The sequence below is a fragment of the Sus scrofa genome, chromosome 2 (genome assembly GCF_000003025.6).
Source record: "Sus scrofa isolate TJ Tabasco breed Duroc chromosome 2, Sscrofa11.1, whole genome shotgun sequence".
NCBI lineage: Eukaryota > Metazoa > Chordata > Mammalia > Artiodactyla > Suidae > Sus > Sus scrofa.
This window is the reverse complement of record NC_010444.4, coordinates 85,533,938-85,556,761: the sequence shown is the minus strand read 5'-3', so window position 1 is coordinate 85,556,761 and position 22,824 is coordinate 85,533,938. Positions and strand designations below refer to the sequence as shown.

The 22,824-nt window shown below is 41.8% G+C and overlaps 2 protein-coding genes across 2 annotated transcripts in view; one reads left to right on the top strand and one right to left on the bottom strand.

Moving 5' to 3' along the window:
- IQGAP2 (IQ motif containing GTPase activating protein 2) overlaps window positions 1-22,824 on the bottom strand; it is a 339,223-nt gene that overhangs the window by 76,884 nt on the left and 239,515 nt on the right. Inside the window, 3 exon segments of the mRNA XM_021084462.1 lie at window positions 355-497; window positions 4,825-4,992; window positions 10,862-10,952. Of these exon segments, the coding sequence (XP_020940121.1) occupies window positions 355-497; window positions 4,825-4,992; window positions 10,862-10,952 (402 nt within the window).
- F2RL2 (coagulation factor II thrombin receptor like 2) lies at window positions 14,700-22,574 on the top strand. The gene is made up of 2 exons (XM_003123711.4): window positions 14,700-15,221; window positions 20,028-22,574. The coding sequence occupies exons 1-2, from the start codon at window positions 15,158-15,160 to the stop codon at window positions 21,098-21,100; spliced, it is 1,137 nt and encodes a 378-aa protein (XP_003123759.1). The 5' UTR covers window positions 14,700-15,157; the 3' UTR covers window positions 21,101-22,574.

Below are 22,824 nucleotides of genomic sequence, written 5' to 3'. Positions count from 1 at the left end.
GAGTGGGGGTGTGGAGGCAGGTGGGGAGAAAGAACACATTCTGAATATGGACAACCGAGGAATTAAATAATTGAGGTCTGGTATCAAAGAAAACCTGGAGATTGATTTCTTATGATAATCTGCCATCCTAAATAAGCTGCAAGAGCTTTCTGCCCCCCTGCTCTGTTTGGTGTTGCTACGCATAGGGAGAACATTCTAAAAGCCAATAACCATGCAGCCAAATCCACCTGCAGCTCATGAAGATTTTACTCCAAATCCCGTCTTCAAAGAAATTCGTTCTTCCCATCAATTCCGTGATTCCAAAATAGAAAAGCAATCACACTTCTCTTTATACAGTACATTTTTGCCTCCTACCTTAATTTCTTTTCCTGTGAGCCATGATTCTTTAGGTAGGAAGGATTCAGGTGGGACCCAGGAACTCTCTTGTGAATCGATGTTGTAGTAGTAATCGTATTTGTCCTGCAGGGTGAGTTTGAGCCATGAACCTTCAGCAGACACTAAAGAGAAAAGGTTTGTTAAAGATCAAAGAGGAACCACGGACCTTTCAACATGAATGTAGTTTCTTCAACAAGGAAAATAATTGAATGATTATGTTTTCCACCAGGCATTCAGAGAGTCTAAGTTAATAGCATCGGACATGACTCATTAGAAAGAAATGAATTCTGTGTATTCAATGGCAGCTCCCTGCCAAGCCAAAGAAAAAAAGGAGGAAAGACTGATGCCTAATGCTAGCTTCGGATCCCAAATTTTTCATGAGGATGATAGGAGTTACAAATGGCCAACAAGGAAGAAAAGCCAATAAGGCATGGACATCCTAGGTAGATGTGAACAGCACCACAAGTAGAGAGGGGAGCCCAATCAGGAAGAATTCTCTTTGTTTAGTAAGAGTCTTGGCAGCAACTTCTTTGAAAAGGAATGATCTTCAAGGGCTGTAACATTATTTAAGGCGGGGGGGGGGGGTCAATGATCTGTGCTAAACCAAAGTAGAAGGTCTTTATCAGACAACTTTATCAAAAGCACAAAGTGGCATATGCAACCACCAAGGTCACCAAGGAGGGAGGAGGAAAATTCCTGGTTCCTGACTCATCTTGCTCACCACAACCACAAAATGAGAAAAAAAAAAAAATGTAAGAATTCAATTTGTGTGTGTGCATGTGTGTGTGTGGTAAGCAGGGACATACTAAGAAAAATTATGGCAATCATGGCTTAAGTTGGTCAAGAAGGATATCTCCTCCTCACAAATTCACAGGCTACACTTCCTACTTAACAATCCATTAGTTATGTTGACTGGTCGATTCTTTTCCCAGGCCAAAGAGCCAAAAACAACAGTAAAAATCAAAATAAAAACTTCTGACCCAGACCAAGATAAGCTGCCAAGAAGGAGCATTAGACTGATTGCCTTTATAGGCAAATCAAAGGTCAAAGAATATTTCAATGGATTCAAATAACTAAGCAGAGATAACATGAAGGCCTTTTAATGTGTGTTGATCTCTATTTGGTTTTATTTATTTATTTATTTATTTATTTATTTATTTGTCTTTGGTCTTTTTAGGGCCACACCCACAGCATATGGAAGTTCCCAGGCTAGGGGTCAAATTGGACCTGTGGCCGCCAGCCTAAACCACAGCCACAGCACCATCAGATCCAAGCCTAATCTGCGACTTATACCACAGCTCATGGCATCCTTAACCCACTGAATTCAGGCCAGGGATCAAACCTGCAACCTCATGGTTCCTAGTTGGATTCATTTCTGCTATGCCACAACGGGAACTCCCCTTTATTTGGTTTTAAATGTCCCTCAACTGTTCTGTCAAGGTCCTGGAAGAGAGGTATATCTCTTCGAATGAGCAGTCACACAGCTGTTAGCTGCTGAGAAATACTGGTCTACTAGAAAATATATTGTACAATCAAATCAGGATGACCTCAAGTAATCATTATATTTTCAATCACCAATAGTAGTCAGATTTACAAATACTTTCAGAAGAATGAACACACTTTTTAAAAAATCATAGTTGATTTATAATGTTGTATCAATTTCTGCTGTACAGCCAAGTGGCCCAGTTGTGCGTATATATATATGTGTGTGTGTGTATACTCTTTTTCTCACATTATCCTCCATCATGCTTCATCGTAAGTGACTAGATATAGTTCTCTGTGCTATCATTGCTCATCCACTCCAAATCAATAGTTTGCATCTACTTCGACACCCTTTTTGAGGCAACTCTGTCAGTGGGACCAAAAGAAGACAAATAAAGATGGTGAAAATGGTTAGCTTCTTTTATTTTCATAAGAACTGAGAAGTAAAAAAGTTCTTAATTGGTTAAAAGCCAACTGCATTATAAGGCTTTATTTGGGTAGGGATGGCACTGGAAAATAGAAAATAGAAAAAGAGAATTCTATCATTTTCACATTAAGTCTGAGTTTTTAGTCAGATTAGAGGCTGAGGAGAACATCTACAGAATAGGGTCCAAGTATTTTTCCTGAGAATGTAGTTGGGGAGTTTTTGTTGTAGCTCAGTGGTAACAAATCTGACTAGTATCCACGAGGATGTGGGTTCAATCCCTGGCCTCGCTCAGTGGGTTAAGGATCTAGCATTGCCAAGAGCTGTGGTGTAGGTCAGAGATGAGGCTCAGACCTGGCTGTTGGGTAGGCTGGCAGTTGCAGCTCCAATTTGACCCCTAGCTTGGGAACTTCCAATTGCTGCAGGTATGGCCCTATAAAGAAAAAAACAAAAAAGAAAAAAAAATGTAGCTGCTTTACTACTTAAGGATAAGACTAATTATGGGCCTTTGAGGAGCCATAAAAGCAAAAGATTCCAGCTAGTTAGGAGGTGGTGAGCATCCTATAAGAAGACAGTCTTTCTAGATGCTTTCCAGACAAAACTATCACCATATAAGACCTAAACTGAGTTATGAGGTTGAGTGATCTACTTAAGAGTGAATACTTGTGTTTGGGGGAAAAAAAGCCATCTTAGAATAAGAGATGAAAGAGGCAAGAATAAAGCATTCTGTCGCTGTTCACTCCGCCAAACAACGTGCACAGCTCTATTAGCAATGAAAGCCTTCAACTGCCTAGAAAGCTTCTCTGCCTTCCTTCCAGAACAAGACCTATAGCACACAAGACGGAAAATATTTACAGAGAGGAAAGATTTTTAGTCTTGTGTGCTGTAGGTCTCTCACTCAATACTTGACTGCCACTGTAGCAGGAAAGCAGCCCGAGACAATATATAAGTTAATCAGTGTAGCAGGATTACAATAAAAAAATTATTTATAAAAACAGGTGACAGCCCAAGGAATCCACTAAAAAACTACTAGAATAGATGAGTCCAGCAAGGCTGCAGGATACAAAATCAATATATAAACATCAATATGTCCATACAAAACTTGTACACAAATGTTCACAGAAGTGACAGGCAGGGTAGCCAAAACTGGAGGGAAAAAAATCCAAAATTTACCAACTGATGAATGGATAAACAAAATGTGGCATATTCACACAATGGAATATTATCAGCCATAAAAAGAAAGGAAGAACAGATATCTATTACAACATAGATGAACTGTGAAATGTCCAGAATAGGCAAAACCATAGAGACAGAAAAACATATTAGGAGTTCTCTGGGGCTGAGGGTTGAGAGTAATGGCTAATAGGTAAGGGGCTTTGTTTGGTATAATAAAAATGTTCTGAAATTAACTAGTGGTTCTGCCTATACAAGTTTGTGAGTATTTTTTTTTTTTTTTTTTTGGTCTTTTGTCTTTTCTAGTGCCGTACCCGCAGCATATGGAGGTTCCCAGGCGAGGGGTCAAATCAGAGCTACAGCCGCCAGCCTACACCACAGCCACAGCAATGCCAGATCCGAGCAACTCTTGATAAAGGGATGTGAAGGGGCTCAAGGGTAATTAGATGCCAAGCAGAAGAGAATCCCAGTTCACTAACAGAAAATTTGGAGGATGAAATACTGAAGTTAGAAATACATCAGATTAATTTATAAGGGAGGACATAGGGTACTTCTGGACATACCTCCAACTGAGCTAAAAAATTTTTTTTAAATTTCCCTTAAGTTTTGCTTCCAACTACTGTCACAGCAGTTGCCTAAAGACGAAAAGTACAATGAACATGACCCATGAAGTGACAAAGAAACACTAGCCTAGGAATCAGGAGATACCTTGACCTTTGACACTGGGACACAGCAAGGGCTCAATAAAAATCTATTAGAGAGATGATGGATTGTCTCCACCAAAAATTAATGTCTTTGAGCCAGGCATTTTCTCCCTCTGTCCAAAGCTTCATAACTGTGATTCTTCTAAACCTAAAAAATAAGTCTTAAACTCATGACCTAAAAGATACTTTCCAGAGCGAATACTTTATGATCTGCCATTGGATTGAAGAGGCATAAACATTTGCCAAGATTAGAGGAGACCAGTTCATTGCACTTTATCTTGTACTGTCAAGATCACGCTTATACTTCTACTTCCTATTGTACAATTAGGTATCATTTGTTTCAAAAAGGATGGACAGAAATATTAGTAAAAATCAGTTGGTATCACTGGAGCAATGGCTCAAAAGCAAGACCTAGAGAAAGCGAAGTCTCCTTTAATATTCTACTTTCTCAAGTATATGGCGCCCACACAAAGGTACCAAGTTAATCGCAGCTTTCCAAAAGACAACCAAAGAGAAGAATCACCTGAAAAATGTCCTTTGCCAGAGATGACAAACATTTTAGAAAGGGTCATTTGAAAGTGATTACTCGTCTTAAAATTAAGATAACACAGAAACCATTATATTCAAAATGATATTTAGTTTGGGCTAAACAAAGCAGCAGCTTACCACCGTTAGATTTTTGGTCTTTTGCCTTCACCAGGGCATCATAGTACCTGTCGGCACATTCAGGGATGATGTCATTTGTATTAGGAACAGCAGACTTCAAAACAGACAAAATGTCACTTTGCTTCTCCTTCTCCAAAAACTGATTAACGTCAACGACCAGTGTGACCCCTGAGTAATGAAAAAGAAATGTACCAGTTAATGGTTATCGTCCACTCAGCCCAGAGGCACGCAAAGATAGAATTCGACCATTTAGGAATGCATTGCTATTAGCTTGTTTACTTGTTGAGAGCATGTACTACATACGCCCAGGACAGTCCCCAACTGTTTAGGCTGCAAGAGGACTAAAATTCCACAGGAGCACAACTTATCAAAAATCGCAGTATTTTCTGGTTACTCTTGGGTGGTATCAAGGCACTAAGTTTTGCCACTGCAGCAATCTGTGAAATGGGATGAACACAGAGAGATAATAGGCAAGCAGCCTCTATGCAGGTCATTAATCAGTATTTGAAAACTGGCTTAATGAAGACACATGTTTATTTTAGAACATGTGAAGTGCTATCCAGGCTGTGGAAATCCAGATATTCTCTACTTCAAGATTGTCCTTAGCAACCTGAATGAATGTCCTGGAGAGGCAACAGGTACAGCTGATGGATGTGTGCAATGGAATCCAGAACCTCAATTCTGGAACCAACTTAGACCTTGAGAGCATGTTATCCCATTGCAAATTTCTGCCTCTCCCCATAGAATAAAACCACATTGGGCTTCTGGTTGCCTAAAGGAAGTTAACGTGGGAGTTGCCATCATGGCTCAGTGGTTAACAAATCCGACTAGGAACCATGAGGTTGTAGGTTCTATCCCTGGCCTTGCTCAGTGGGTTAAGGATCTGGCATTGCTGTGAGCTGTGGTGTATGTAGGTCACAGATGTGGCTCGGATCCCACGTTGCTGTGGCTCTGGTGTAAGCCAGAGGCTATACCTCTGATTCAACCCCTAGCCTGGGAATCTCCATATGCTGTGGGTGCGGCCCTAGAAAAGACAAAAAAAAAAAAAAGAAAGAAAAAAGTTAATGTGATGAATCCTTTCTCATCCACGTTAGTTCCAGGTAAGGATATTCTGGCCCAACCAATGGGCCTAATGTCTTTACAACCTGTAAATATACTGAGTTAGAACGGTAGAACAAGGGGGTTCCATTGTGGCTCAGGGGTCACGAACCTCACTAGGATCCATGAGAACACGGGTTTGATCCCTGGATCTGGCACTGCTATGGCTGTGGTATAGGCCGGCAGCTGTAGCTCTGATTCGACCCCTAGGCTGGGAATCTCCATATGCTATGAGGCCCTAAAAAGACACCCCCCCCAAAAAAAAAGGTAGAATGAAAAAATGGAAAAAACCAGGTTAAAGTACTTTCTAGGTGAAAAAACATTTTGAGACAAAGAGCAAAGAGATGGGTATTTATTTGTTTGCTTGTTTCAAAACAACAGATATACCAAGCTCTATCATACCGACACTGAATGGTATATTGTTGTCACAGAACCGTGAAGCCTGACATAAGAAAAACAGAGTCTAACAGCCACAAATCTGAGTCATGCACATCTGGAGGAACACGTGAAGGCGAAGACCTTCCTCGGCCTGCCCCAGCGGTTGCTGAAGAAAAGCTACAGTGGGATGTTCTTTTGCATAGAGAAGTTAATAGGAACAGGTGCGTTGCCCCCTTTCCTCGGCTGCAGGAAAGCTTTGCAGGCGAGAAAAATGTAGTCCTGGTGTTTGAAAAGTCTGTGGTCTGAGAGAACTGGAAAGAACAAGGAAATGACAAAGGCTCCTCATGTGAATTACATCCGATGGCCTCACTGAATCCAGTGAATTGCTCTTTTCCTTCAAAGATGGGTATCATAAAGGTGTACATTTCTAGCAGATGTTGGTATTGTTGTGCAAGACATGGGTCCATGGGTTAATTTTCCAGATAACGGAGGTTGACTCCTTCAGAGACCAACTTTCATCTAAACAGAACCGTATGCCATGAAAATCTTGGAATAAGCCCTGGGGAAAGCCCTAACAGAATAGTTTCTATCCTGCTCATATCACTTTACCCACAGTCCCTGCTACATATTAGATGCTTAATGTTTGCTGAGAGCTACTGGAAGAGTCCTTCATGTCATTCCAATTATACTTTGCTATAATACAGTGTGATCATTTCAAGGACTATGGAGGTGTCTGGGGGTACTTTGCTCCTGCACCAAATGGCTTCAAATCTTCTTTTTAGCTTTCCTCTAATGTCACTGTCAGCTGTCACTTCTTGCTCCTGCCTGAGTGCCTGCAAAGCACAGCCCCAACACCTAACGTCTTGGTAAATCATGGCTTCTGACATACCCTGAGTTGGAAAGAAACACAACTAGCAGATGAGCTGTACGCCTAAGCGAAGAATAAACAGGCTCAAAGGTGCTCTCTAAGAGGTCCCCGCTGAGTCGAGAAAATCACTTGCAGTGTACAGGCTTTGAGACATATATTTTGATTGTATTTTTTTTTCTTCATTTCTGGGTTGTGATCAAGTTCCAGGTAGTTGAGAATCGACAGATAAATGCTAACCAGAAAGTCAGGTATGTTTCTGCTAAGGAATAAATGAAAAAACCTCCCCCCAAACTCCCCAGAGATCCAAAAATATGTTTGCTTTACATCTTTTTTTTTTTTTTTTTTGTCTTTTTGTCTTGTGTTGTTGTTGTTGTTGTTGTTGCTATTTCTTGGGCCGCTTCCGCGGCATATGGAGGTTCCCAGGCTAGGGGTTGAATCGGAGCTGTAGCCACCGGCCTACGCCAGAGGCACAGCAACGCAGGATCCGAGCCACGTCTGCAACCTACACCACAGCTCACGGCAACACTGGATCGTTAACCCACTGAGCAAGGGCAGGGACCGAACCCGCAACCTCATGGTTCCTAGTCGGATTCGTTAACCACTGCGCCACGACGGGAACTCCTGTAAATCCATTCTAAGTTGCAATAATGGAAAAAAGATTGAAAAGTGTTGCTCTAAGGAATCAAACGTGGAAACAAACTTACTTTAAGACAGCAAGATGCTCCAGTGAAAATGGACACTGGGCCAAAATGAAGGAGTCTTGAGTTGCTCTGCCCTTTCAAATATTGCCTGTGGTAAAACATATGGGCCAACACATTTTCTTTTATCATATTATCTAGGAGTGGGTTCGGTAATGGCAACATGTGATGAGACTCTGTTATTCAAGTCTTCATAAAAAAGACGAAGAATGCTTTAAAAAGCAAGATTAAATTCCTTTTTGAAGAAACTGGAAAATTCTCATTCTCGTTGTGAGAATATAGATGATTTTATCTTTGGAACATCTTTTTGTTGTTATGTATCATAGAACACACTATATCTACTCCTTCACAGGATAGGAAAGAAGTAGAAGGGATTTTATATTATTATTATTATTATTATTATTATTATTGTTTTTTTGCTTTGTAGGCCGCACCCGTGGCATATGGAGGTTCCCAGGGGAGGGGTGTAATCAGAGCCGCAGCTGCCAGCCTACACCACAGCCACAGCAACGCCAGATCCAAGCCATGTCTGCGACCTACACCACAGCTCATGGCAATGCCGGATCCTTAACCTACTGAGTGAGGCTGGGGATCAAATCCGAAACCCCCTGGTTCCTAGTTAGATTCGTTAGAAGACAGGATTTTAAATGTGCAAGTGTGGAGTACAAAATCGCACATGTTTGAGAAAATCTTTTATATCTGTAGCAAATAGAGCTGAGAGCCTCAACAGGATCAACAAGGATTGCAAGTCAAATATAAGAAGAATACAGAATAGGACTTCCCGACATGGCTCAGAGGAAACAAATCTGATTAGCATACATGAGGACACAGGTTCAACCCCTGGCCTCACTCAGCTCATCAGGTTAAGGATCCAGTGTTGCCATGAGCTGTGGTGTAGGTCGCAGATGCGGCTCACATCTGGTGCGGCTGCGGCTGGCAGCTACAGCTCCCATTTGACCCCTGGCCTGGGAACCTCCGTCTGCCGAGAGCAAGGCCCTAAAAAATACGTACATACATACATAAAATAAAAGACAAAAAAGAAGAAGAAAAATACAGAATAAAAGGAATGAAACAACTCCTAAATCGATTTGATCTCTCAGAGAAAAACCGTAACCTTTTCAAGCTGAGTGCCTAAAGGACAATCTAATTTGTTCAAAGTGTTTCTTCAAACTATGATTGCCTTTGGTCTTGTGTAGAAATTTAAATAAATCTCTTGTGTACACAGCTCAATTTTATTTTATTTTATTCTTAAGGATTAGAGTGCTAGAACAGAAAGATTTCAAAGATCCTAAGGGGTATAACAAAGTTCAGGTTGGAGAAATACACATATTTTTCCAGGCTAAGGAAATAAAAACCAGATGTTCCTCACAGATGCCTGCAATGCTTAAAAGCACATCTTTGGAGCAAGACAAGGCATCGCAACATCATTCTAAGACCTTGTGCAACAGGACAGAGTCTAATTATGCCATGAATGGATAGGTTAATGAACTACACTTTCAGGAACCTTAATTTATGCAGGTTATTTATATCTGTGGAATGTTAAAAGAGCCGTCTTGATGCTATTTTAGATTGGCATGTCCATCATCTTCTTATTCCTCTATGAAAATAGATATTCAAAATTAAAAACTATCACGTGAGACTCTGTGAGGGTTCTGCCAATTGATGAGTAGGTCTAGTCCCATTTATGCAGTTTGGATCTGGGGAGATAATCCCAGCGTGGGTTTGAGGACCCACTAGACCCACCGTGGACCAACCTAAGCCACACCCCATTGCTCACCTGACTTTCACAAGCCCCTACACTGAGTGGTGGACCACAGTGCAGTTTTGGGTCTCCTGGAGTTAGTGTCAGTTCAGGGCCGGTATCCAAGAAGCTCCAAAAAGTCTGATTACGTCCTCCCAGCCCCACCCCCTGGCCCCCCAGCAGTCACCACAGTAAAAAGCCATAGGTCTCTTAGGGGGAAACCTGGGAGAAAGATGCTGGTAGTGCAGCAGAGTCCTTCCCTAAGAGGGCCCGGCCCCTCCTTCAGTCAAGGGGTTCTGGGTCTGTATATGCTCAAGTCTGGGAACTGATGGAGGCCCCATGACCTTCTGTTTCTTTATGATTCAAGCTATACTTCTATTCACTTGACTTAGAACTCTTCTTCCACTTGTACGAATCAAGAACAAGTTGAATGGACTATTTGTCTATTTCACATCTAGGAACACCACGATCAATTAGCAAATTCCATAGGTCTCTGTGCGTCAGATTATTCTAATCACTGCTTTGACTCTGCTGCCCATCATAGCAACCACACCCACCTGACTTTGGTGATGAGCCACTTGGCCTCTGCCAGCCCGCCCTACAGATTTTGGACTCGCCAGCCTCCCCACAACTGCATGAACTACTTCCTTAAAATAAATGTCCCTCTCTCTTTCTCCAATATATGTGTTTATAGATAGTACACATACTATAAATGTCCCTCTTTTTCTTTTCTTTCTTTCTCCATACATATGTGTTTATATATAGTACACATACTATATACTTTCCAGAGAACTGGGAAAAAAAAATATATATATACATATGTAGTTCTGTTTTTTCCTGAAAAAAATACACATGGACTTCTGCTTCTCTGGAAAACCCTATTACAATCAAAAGCATGGAAGGAAAGATAGGCATTTATTAAGCAGAAGTGGTCCCGTTTTCTAATGATCAAGATAAAATAGGGCTTGAATAAATTTAAGAGTTTCAAAATTGTTTTCCACTTTCTGGATTTTGTTCAGCAACAACCTCGGATTTTGCTGGTGCTAGTACCTAATTGCAAAAAAACAGTGTACCCAACCAACTTTGTTTTTGAATACACATGCACTCAAGAACTAAAATTGGTAGGAGAATCCTTATCTTTTCAGAAATTAAAAACTGCACACATTAAAAAAATCATGCATGAAAATCAAAATTCAACAGCATAACCAGAGACAGGCAAGGCAAGTTGGGCCAGCAAATAGGTGGGGGTCTTACATTGTTTTGCTTTGTCCTTGTCCTTGTTGGCCTCATTGACTGCATGCTGTATCTCATCCAGCCACAGAATTTTGGAAGCGCTGTGAGGGTCCTGGGAAAGTTGTCACAGAAGAAAAGAAAGAACAATGAGTGGTGATGAAATAGAATTAATAACTGCTTTTCAGGAGGCATTTTATTTTTATTTTTTATTTATTTGTATTTTTATTTTTGTCTTTTGTCTATTTAGGGCCACATCCACAGCGTATGAAGGTTCCCAGGCGAGGGGTCCGATCGGAGCTACAGCTGCCAGCCTACACCACAGCCACAGCAACTCCAGATCCGAGCCGCATCTGCGACCTACACCACAGCTCATGGCAATGCCAGATCCTCAACCCACTGAGTGAAGCCAGGGATCGAACCTGTAACCTCATGGTTCCTAGTCAGATTGGTTTCCACTGTGTCACGATGGGAACTCCTCAGGAGGAATTTTAATATAACTTCCACAAACTCTTACTTAGCAACTACCAAGCACTGACACGTACCGTACAAGCTACTGATGAAACAGATTCCAAATCAGACCAGTTTTCCCTTCCCCCTGGCTGCGCCTTTTTTCCAGCCCACCATCCTCTTTCCCAGGAGAGCTGCATCCATCTCCTATTTGCTTTCACTGCTCCCAAGTTTGGCTTCGATGACAGTGGTCCTTTACAGAAAATCAGATGACCCCTTCGAAAGTGAGATCCCATCCCACGACGTCAACTCCTTCAGAGGTTGAGGTTTTCTCCAGCAGTTCAAGGGACACAACACTCTCTTCCCATGGACTTGGGGATCTGGTGATCTGGCCTTGCTGACCCCTCTGGCTTCCCCTCACTCTTCTCCACCCCATTCCAGACCTTCACACCAGCCTCCCTCAGACCACACCATTTGACCCCAGCTGCACAGCTGTTGGTTTCTTCTGATCATTCAGGCCTCAATTCAAATGCCACCTTCTCCCAAAAAAGCCTTCTCCGGCTACCCTAGTCAATCAAATACCCTCTCCTCCAGTCACTCAGTAACTGTGGTTCCCAAGGTGACCGAGTGTGCCATGGGATACTTGTAATTTGTGGGAAACAAGGATAGGTGACATTTATCAAACAAGGGACAAAAATAAGAATGAAAATATCCAAACAGAAACAGTGATTGCCCTCGAGGAGCCAACAGTTTAGTAAATGAGACCGATGCATCTAACAATTATAATACAATGTGATCAGTACACTGTTCACTATAGATACACAATCTAGAAATGGCCATGAAGAAATTAATTTATAGTAGGAGTGTTGAGTTGCCAGGAGAGAAAAGACTAAGTAGTTAAGGAGAGCTTCAGTAAGGAAGTGGGAGCAGCAATGAAAAGGTATTGAGCTATTATTCTTACTTTGGGGTCGATTCTGATGATTTTACTATAAATGTGGTGCGGGCATATATTGTAATTAAACATAACTTCCAGACAGTAACTGCATTTCATAGGCACTTGTCTAAGATTAATGTAAATTTTATTTTCAGTAGAAATTAAATATTTTTAGAGAAGATAAGATATTCCACTTAAAAAAAGAGACAATATTCGCCCATTTGTAGGTATAAGTATTGGGTATGATAGCCTAAAAGCAAGACATGATGGACAGAAGGTAGCGCAATGGAGCCGTGATGAACCAACTACATCATTTAGGACTCAAGATGGACTGGGGTAGGAAGGAGAAATAGCATTGACCAGCTTCTCTGGCAGGCTCCAACCCTATTTCCTTCAGAGCCCACCAGGGGATAATAAATGTGGAAAGGGCTCTGAAAATGAGACAAAATAGCTGTTATTTCATCTTGTAGCCTCCAGGCTAACAAAGTCCATTGAGGAAGGCTTGGTTCCTGCTTCTGAGATCAGATCTGCCATGGCAGCCATGAGCTACTAAGAGTCTCCATTTCTTGGCAGAATGGATGTGGGGGTTTTCAACAGGGAACAAAGATGGGGAGTGGAAAACTTTAGGAGGAATGAAGAGATGGGAGCAGGAAGTATTTTTTCTGTTCTAACCCAAAGAGAACCCAAACACTTCCCAAAGTTCAGCCTAAAAACTAAGCTCCACGTAAGTTCATTTCTGTCTTTCTCAGTTGTTTTTTTGTTTTTTTTGGGTTTTTTTGGAAAGTTTTTTTGAAATGCCCTCAGCATTTGAAAGTTCCTGGGCCAGGGATCAAACCTACACCACATCAGAGACATGCCAGCTCCTTAACCCCTAGGCCACCAGGGAACTCCTTTCTCTGTTTTTTTTTGGAAGGCTATTTACCAAACTCTGTCATAACTTATCAGTGTAGAAGAAGCGCCATATAAACTTGTACCCAGATGAGAAGGAAGTTAGAATCCCACTCCAAAGCTGAAAGTATTAACTCTGTAAGCCGAACCAAAGAGAGACTTTGTAAACAAAGTAATTTAAGTCAACAGTTGCTGGAGTTAAATGCAAAAACCAAGAGTAAAAACTAAATCCTACCAGCTTAAGGTCTCCCTTTCAACTGCTCACTAGAAGCCTGGAAAATAGGATATTTACAGCATGGCCACAGTTCTACCTCCAATTAAACAGCCAGGTGCAACATAGGAATTGCATATGGATTAACTTAACAGAAAGTAGGCCATCTGTAAATCAAGTAATACAGTCCTAAACTTAGATGATTCCTAGGAAATTATAAATTAACAAAAAAGTACTGTCTCTTGAGTGTTTTGTGGTTTTTTTCGTTATTATTTCTAAAATAAAATAGCATTCTATTCCAGTTTCTGCTACCATGTATTATTTTGTTGATACATTAAACAGTGACTTTTGATTGTAAAACTCACAGAGTGATGTAATTTAATCAAGGAGTGAAAAGTTTACATACATCAATTTCTTCCTGCCTTTTTCCTCACCCTTAAGTCTCACAAAATGTGCATTTTCTGATTCTTGCTGCATTTTATTTATTTATTTACTTATTTTTTGTCTCTTCCAGGGCCACACCCACGTCATATGGAGGTTCCCAGGCTAGGGGTCTAAGTGGAGCTGTAGCCACCAGCCTATGCCACAGCCACAGCAACACCAGATCTGAGCCATGTCTGTGACTACACCACAGCTCATGGCAACGCCAGATCCTTAACCCACTGAGCAAGGCCATGGATGGAACCTGCAACCTCATGGTTCCTAGTCGGGTTCCTTAACCACTGAGCCACGAAGGGAACTCCCTTGCTGCATTTTATAGTCAACAGGTTATTGGGATGTCTGGCTCAGCATTTAAGATTCATTAATTATAGGAAAAAATTTTATAACTTTTTAAACACCACACATTAAATTATATCCTCCAGAATATATCTACTCATAAAAGCATACATGTTACACAACAATGTGAGTTTACTTAACATGACTGTACATTTAATAATGATTAAGATGGTAAATTTTATATTATGTAAATTTTACTATTAACAAAAAAAGCTTATTGTAAACCTGCTTATCAATCAATACCCACGAGATAAAGGGAGTCCTCTGTGTTTTAATGCCGTATTGTGATTTTAGTTTAAACAAACAGTGTTTTTGGGGGGGCCCTAGTTATCTGACACTATAGCATTATTAAACGGCTCAGAATATGTTGAGCTATGGTAAAACAAAACATCATGAAACCAAGTGCTGGCCAAGCCCCGACAACAAATTCAGACCAATGTGACACTGATGAAGAATTTTCAAAGTCAACAGGCTCTTACAACAGTCTTAACTTCTTTTAAAAAAGTTGGCTTTCCATGATTCATTTAGTTTACAACGACGTAATGAGTGTAAGGATTAAGATTTGAAATAGTTGGAAGGACAAAAGGAAAGGATAATTTCTGACGGCTCAATTACTAAGTAGAAATTACACTCAGGAACTTCTCAACAGGGAAAAATGAGACACGAGACAGATTTAACTCTAACTGCTGCTCAGATCTATTTCCAGCTTGTGGCTGTAAAGGACTGTAATTATTTGCAGCATTCAGGGCACACATATACACTGGGCGGGAATGACAGCACCTACCCACATGAAGTAGCAGGGGTGGGGAAGAGTTAAATGACCTTCCTTGTCTGGGGATAACGTAACATGCTCCGAGGCTCAGCCTGAGTCATGCACACTGAAACATGAGTGCTGTCACACCCTTTCCCTGCAGAGGACCCGGGCAAGCTTCCTGTCTGTGTAGAGCACAGAACACGCTTCCACAGAGAGAACCAGGCTTCCCGTCGGTGCCGACACATGGAACTTGGGTGAAAGCGTCCTACTTTGACACATTTGAGACACGAGACTCAAATCCTCAGGATGAAAGCCGTCATCGTGGCAGCGGTTGGCGCACTGCTTCTGTCGCCCACTTCCTGTCAGAGCGGTAAGCTTTCTTACCGGGTGGAGTGGGGGTGCTGGTTTGTGTCCCAAAAGTCAGGTCCACGAATCTAACCTCCTTTGCACTTCACACAAACTGCATCCCCAAAAGGTGGGGTTTGAGCTTGGTTATTAAAAGGGGGAATTGTGGAAGAAAAAAGCTGTTGTTTGTTCACTCTTCCAATATCGTTGAAGATGATGTGTTCTCTGCGGATATTTAAAAACTGGTGGCATAGTCAAGACTTTAGGTCACTTCAATTAAGTCAAGAATCAATGCTCTTTAAAAGGTTTTGATTTTCTAAGACTTTCCTCTGATTTGGCAAAGATAATATTTTTTAAAAGAGATCTTTAAAAATCCTGTTTATACCTCCTGGCGAGCCACAAATGCAGGAAACAAGAATGCGCCCAGAAAGACTGAGTGGTCTGTTTTCAATAAGCAGCGATGCTAATGAATTAGTTTCCCAAAAGAAATATGCATTTCCTATTTCACTCAATACAATGTTAGCCCATCATCTCCCATTTGCTCTAAAATTAATTAACTTGTGATGGGGCATTCACAACCCTCTCACTATTGGGGTCCTACTCTAGTCAACATTTTGGGAGTGGGAGAGCTGAAGCAAAGAACTGCCAATGAAAGGGGGAAACCCAAAATTAAACAAAAAACAAGCCTCTATAAAGGAGGGATCTCTGAGATGGCTGAAGGAAAGGGTTAAGAGAACCAGCAGAGAGCAGTAGCTTGTGTGGGATTTATAGACAGGATAAGCGAGTGTTCTTTCTGGGAGTGGACAGACCAAAATGAAGCGTAGTAAAAGAAAAGAGGTTTGCAGAGGCAGTTCTTCAAGGCGCTGGTTGGGGTTTGATGAATGTAAAAGGGGGAATTTAAAAGGGGACTAAGGGAGTTCCCATCATGGCTCAGTGGAAACAAATCTGACTAGGATCCATGAGGACACAGATTGGATCCCTGGCCTTGTTCAGTGGGTTAAGGATCTGGCGTTGCTATGAGCTGTGGTGTGGGTCACAGACGCGGCTTGGATCCGATGGTGCTGTGGCTGTGGCGTAGGCTGGTAACTGTAGCTCCGATTCAACCCCCCAGCCTGGGAACCTCCATATGCCTCAGGTGCAGCCCTAAAAAGACAAATAAATAAATAATAAAAGGTGACTGAGTCAGGGCATGGCAGGTGAGGGAGATAAACGAGAGGTTTGGAATTAACATATACACACTACTCTGTATAAAAGAGATAAACAACAAGGACCTACTGTATAGCACAGGGAGGCCTACTCAATGTTCCATAATAACCTAGAATAGAAAAGAATCTGAAAAGCAGTCTATAACGGAGTCACTTCGTTGTATACTTGAAGCTGACACTGTAAATTAACTACACTTCACTAAAAAAAAATCCTAAGATAAAAAAATAAAAGGTGACAAAGTGAGAGGTAGAAATTTGCTTTCTTTGATGGGAGTTGGGGAGAAATGTGAAGGACCCGTTATCTGTTATCTAGCGGCTGAAGTCTGTTCCCTTTGGAACAGTCCCTCTCCAAGGCCTTTTCCCAGGTTGAAAACTATTTCAGAAACATCAGGCCAAATGGAAACCCATATAAAAAACTCAAACAAGGAGTTCCCGCTGTGGCACAGCAGGTTAAGGATCTGGCATTGTCTCTGCGGCAGTGTGGGTTGGCTCCCTGCCCCGGTGCCGTGGGGTAAAGAATCTGGTGTTGCCACAGCAGTGGCATAGGTCGATTCGATTCCTGGCCCAGGAAGTTTCATAGGCCGTGGGTGAGGCCATAAACCACAAACAAAAACCCTCAAATACATTAAAAAATATAAATATAATTTGATGAGAATTATTTCTTTGGCAAAACTAAGCCCTAAGGAATAAATAAACTTATTCAAGCTGAACAGAGTCAGAATTCGCATGGAAATGGAATCAAGGCTTGTTCATGGAGTCACAGTGGGGCATGTTTGCAGGCATGACATCTCGCTCAAGCATTGGAATTTTCAGAAAACTGTCAAACACTAGGTTTCAACAGTTCTCTTATCGGATCTTGAAAGGACATAACTCATAACAGCATGTTTGTCAGCTGTGCCATGTTCCAGCTGTTTCTGTCCGTAAAGGCACTTCTCTTTGGGTGATGTCAGAGGCGAGAACATTCCAAAATGCCCAAGTGGGCCGAAGGACTTGAGTGATTGAGCTCAAGGGTCACACACGCCTTCTAGGTTCACCTCTGCACACAGGCACAGGAGAAAGCCACGTCCCGGATTTTTCTTTCCTTTTCTCTAAGCTTCCTTCTTCCCTTAACTGACACCTCAATACCTCCCTGTCCTTGCTTGTTGAGGCAATGCTCTCCCTCTGCATTACAACCTGAATTCGGTTTGTGCAATCTCAAGCATATGAAGGAGGCTGTGATTTCCCCCTCGGGGGCGAAGTGGTAGAGATTAAAGCAGGAAGAAACTGGCTTTGAGTGAGAACCAGGTTACTAAACACTAACCTCAAGTATCTGACACGCAGGAATTCAGAGATCAAGGGGAAAGGCGTAACTGGCAGAACAATGGCATTTTAAATCGACAAGTATTAAGTTTATATTTGGCATAAAAGCCCATCTTAAGGTATCAGACATTTGAGAGGACCTACTTTCTCTTCTTATCAAGGATTAATTTATGGAAAATTACATAATGATAAGCAGGTGTGTTAAGGTTTGTTTTTGAAATCAACATGCCACGTAGTCCCAAATATTTATAGTATGTAGTTGTGTTTCTATTCCCCCCCATTTCTAACTCCTGAGATCAGCTTATTAATTTCCTCTTCTGATTTTTCTTTCTTTGCCTCCTTTCCCCTTAAAATCTGGCACTTCCCCTCCGGTCTGCCTTTGGGTTCTTCTCACAACTTTCCCCAGGGCGCTCGGCCATTTCTTCTAAATCAAACCACATTCTCTACACAGACTAGAAAACCCACATCTCTCATTTGGGCTCCTGAAATCTTGGACTCTACATTTAAGTCCTGTGACATTTTACATACTAATATCGCACCAGCAATTCAATTGAGGAAGGCTCAAAACTGAGATCTTAGCTGTGTTTCATGCTCCTCGCCCCCTGCTCCATCCCACAATCCATTGTCTTTTCCTTCAGGTCATCTAGGGTACAAACCTCCAAGTCATTTTTGCTTCCTGCTCCTCCTGCACTGTCTCCAGAGTTAACCAGATGCCAAGTCCCCTTGAGCCCCTGTTAAAGAGTCTCGCGTGTTCATCCCCACCTCTCCACTGCCACTGCTCTAGTTCTGTGACCCACCAATTTGAGTTTAAAGGACTATGGTAGCCTCCAGATCAGGCCCGCTTGCTTCTAATTTCTTACTTTTTTAGTATATTCTCTACTGTCACCAATGCCATCTTAAGCACCCATCAAATCATGGTTATATTAGTTTCCTATTGCTGCTGTAACAAATTTCCACAAACCTAGCTTGAAATACATAGATCTATTATATTTCTGGAGGTCCTAAAATCAGGGTGTTGGCAGGGCTGGGTCCATTCTGCATGCTCCAGGGGAGAATCTGTTTTCTTGCTATTGTCAGCCTGGAGAAGCATGTGCATTCCTTGGCTCAGGGCTCCTTCTTTAACCTTCAAAGCCAGTAGTGCATTTTCCACTGTCTCCAATTTTTTTTGGCCACAGCCACGACATGCAGAAGTTCCGGCAAATCTGCACCACAGCAGTGACCCAAGCCACAGCCATGACAACGCTGGATCCTTAACCACTTGGTCACTAAAAAACTCCAAAATTATTTTTCCATTGAATTTTTTTGGCCACACCCATGACATACAAAAGTTCCCAGGCTAGGGATGGAACCAGAGCTACAGCAGTGACAATGCTGAATCCCAAACCACCAGGCCACCAAGGAACTCTTTGTTATCTCTGATTTTGACCCTGTTGCCTTCTCCTTTTAAAAGGAGTCTTACAGTTACACTGGCCCACTGGCCAATCCAGGATACTAATTCAATCTCAGTACCCTGAAGCTCATCTGCAAAATCCCTTCTGCCATATGAGGGAACATATTTACAGATTCTAGGCATTAGCAGATAGAATCCTTGGGGAGCCATCATGCTTTCTACCCCCAAAGCCATCCTGCTGCTCAGTTCTGTGTACAACCCCAACATCTATGAATAGCCATGTGATTTCTTAGGACAGTTTCAGAGGCACCTTATTTGTACGAGACAATGTGTTTCTGTGTATCGTCTCCATTAGTCTGAGAGGGGAAGACAGGGATGGTTTTTATTTAAAACTATACATCACTGGCATATAAGTATGCAATAAATATTTGTTGAATCAACTGATCTGACAGTCCCAGATCTCATGCCAGCCTACACAATGCTTTTGCCCATCTATCACCTACCAGGATCTTATTGTTTTATTAAATCTCATCTCTTTATGAATTTCACTCAGCTTTGCTCTTTTCATCTTTTCCTTGACATTTTGCTCAGTCATCTAAATCTATTAATTATCATTTAAATGCCTATACAGATTATAGTCAATATGACGTCAGCCGATAATGGTCTGATGTGCTATTTTTGCTTCCTCTCAGAGCGTTATAAACTCTTTACATGCAAGGAGCTGTCATCTAGTCTGTGTTCCTACATGGGCTAATGTGGTACGGGGGCATAAGATATACACTAAATGCATTCTCCTATAATGATTTTTTTTTAAATAAACATGACCCTAAATTCTACTATGACAGAAATTATGTAGCATAAGGCATTTTCATTGTCTCCTGAATCATAGATATGCCTCAGCAACAAATCATATATTAAAACTTCTTTTCCATTACAGGCATGGAATATGATGCAGACAACTTGGAAGAGCCAACCTTACCTATTAAGACCTTCCGTGGAGCTCCTCCAGATTCTTTTGAAGAGTTCCCCTTTTCTGACATAGAAGGCTGGACAGGAACCACCACACCCATAAAAATTAAGTGCCCTGAAGAAAGTGTTTCAAATCTCCATGTGAATAACGCTACCATGGGGTACCTGAGCAGCTCCTTAAGTACCAAGCTGATACCTGCCATCTACATCCTGGTGTTTGCGGTAGGTGTGCCAGCCAATGCAGTAACCCTGTGGATGCTCTTCTTCCGGACCAGATCCATCCGTATGACCATCTTCTACACCAACCTGGCCATCGCAGACTTTCTTTTCTGTGTTACGCTGCCCTTTAGAATAGCTTACCATCTCAATGGGAACAACTGGGTGTTTGGAGAAGTCATGTGTCGGGCCACCACCGTTATCTTCTACGGCAACATGTACTGTTCCATTCTGCTCCTCGCCTGCATCAGTATCAACCGCTACCTGGCCATTGTCCATCCTTTCACTTACCGGGGGCTGCCCAAGCGCACCTATGCCTTGCTAACGTGTGGACTGGTGTGGGTAACAGTGTTCTTATATATGCTGCCATTGTTCATCCTGAAGCAGGAGTACTATCTTGTCCAGCAGGGCATCACCACCTGCCACGATGTCCACAACACCTGCGAGTCCTCCTCTCCCTTCCAACTCTACTACTTCATCTCCTTGGCATTCTTTGGATTCTTAATTCCATTTCTGGTCATTATCTACTGCTACACAGCCATCATTCGGACGCTTAATGCATACGATCGTAGATGGCTGTGGTATGTTAGGGTAAGTCTCCTCGTTCTTGTGATTTTTACCATTTGCTTTGCTCCAAGCAATATCACACTTATTATTCACCATGCAAACTACTACTACAACAACACTGACGGCTTATACTTTATCTATCTCATCGCTTTGTGCCTCGGTAGCTTGAATAGTTGCCTCGATCCATTCCTGTATTTTCTCATGTCAAAAATCACAGATCACTCCACTGCTTACCTTACAATGGTGAAAGCATCGTAGAGAACAAGGAAAGCTGTTTGCGGAAACATACATAGAGGTCATATATGCCGAGTGCAAGGAACTCTATTCTCTAGACCCCTTTTTGAGCCCCCATGAAATAATGCTTCAAAATAAAACCTTACAAAAGCACTAAGTTGGAAAAAAAAAAAAGCACTAGAAGTACTTTAAGAATGTCAATGCAGGAGAAAAGATAACACTACTCTCTTTAGGGCAAGTGACCTAGTTGCTTGACTGGCACTTCGAGTTTTTTAAATCTCCATCTTCCCAACTTCTAAGAGTTTCTGGTCTAGATGATCTGGAGGTGGAAGATGGAACAAAGGGTGAGGGTGCAGCATGGGGAGTAGTTAAGACTTCAGTTTTTAGAAGCTGGTGTCATTTTTAATTCTGCCTCCTTCAACTCTCATGCTGATGCTCCCTCATCGGCTGACTAATGTCTCTTACAAGGGTCTGTTATCCTCGCCCCACCTTTGCTTTCTAATCATTCTCATCACTGCCAGCCCATCGTCCACTTGTCAGGCCACTGCCAGACTAATCTTCCTCAAATACATCACTCAAGGCCCCCAAGATAATACACCTCCACTGACTCTCCATCACCTTGGAATACATTATAAATCTTTAGCTTAGCACTCAGGGCTGACACGACAACTTTATTTCCCAGTAAACCCTGCACATGCTGTAGGCACCGGCTGAGTTCCTTGCTGTGCTGTAATCTAGACTTCTCACTTGGCCCCTGCCTCTAACTGGAAAGTTATTTCGAACATGATTGCTTTAATCCTTTCCATCTCTTGAAGTCCTCAAAGGACTGTTCTTCCTTAACTCAGGCCAGGAGTTCATTTTTCTCATCTGAATTTTCAAGGTACTTTTTGGTATTTGTATTATGGCATTTTAATGTAGTCCATTTATATACACGTTAGCTCCACAAATGCTCACTGAGCACCTTGTGTAGTGGAGAAAGGCTATGTCGTCTCTCTTCTGCAAGCTTCTTGTAGCAATGCCAGGCTCAATTCTTCTGAGGGTCTGAGTGGCCCAGCTCCATGCTTTGCACATGTGGGTGAATGAATGAAAGAATAAAGGTCCAAAGAATCTAAAGAGCATGGAAGCCAATTAGATTCATACTGAGAAAGCAAGATATTCCACAGGACGTGGCATGGCATTACTCTTGGTTGGCCATGTTAAAAAAAAAAAGCTAAGAATATACTCATGAGCTCATTTAGAAGTTTAAAGTAATGGCTCCATTATTTCTGTCCTTATACATAGTTTTTAGTGGGGAAAGGATATTTTGTTATAAATGCCCAGTATATTCCTGTAGGTAAATGACTATACTTCTCTTAGCTTAGAGATTAGACAGGAGGTGGAATATTAGTGGCTAAGGGCATGAGGGCTGTGGGATGAATTTTCAAGTCTGTAGGAATGTGCATTGATCATATACTCTGTAGTGCCCATCAAAACAATAAAAACATTTTAAAATGACTAATTTTGAGTGTGCAGTCCTATTTCATTGGACTTGGGTTAAAAATGCAAAAATACTCACATTTACAGTATCTGTGTCTTTAGGTGAAAAGTAAAAATAAGGTTAAACACTAAAGCAAGCAAGAAAAACGAATCTAAAATTTCAAGATAACAAAAACTTCAGGAGTTCCCGTCGTGGAACAGCAGAAAGGAATCTGACTAGGAACCACGAGGTTGCAGGTTCAATTCCTGGCCTCGCTCAGTGGGTTAAGGAT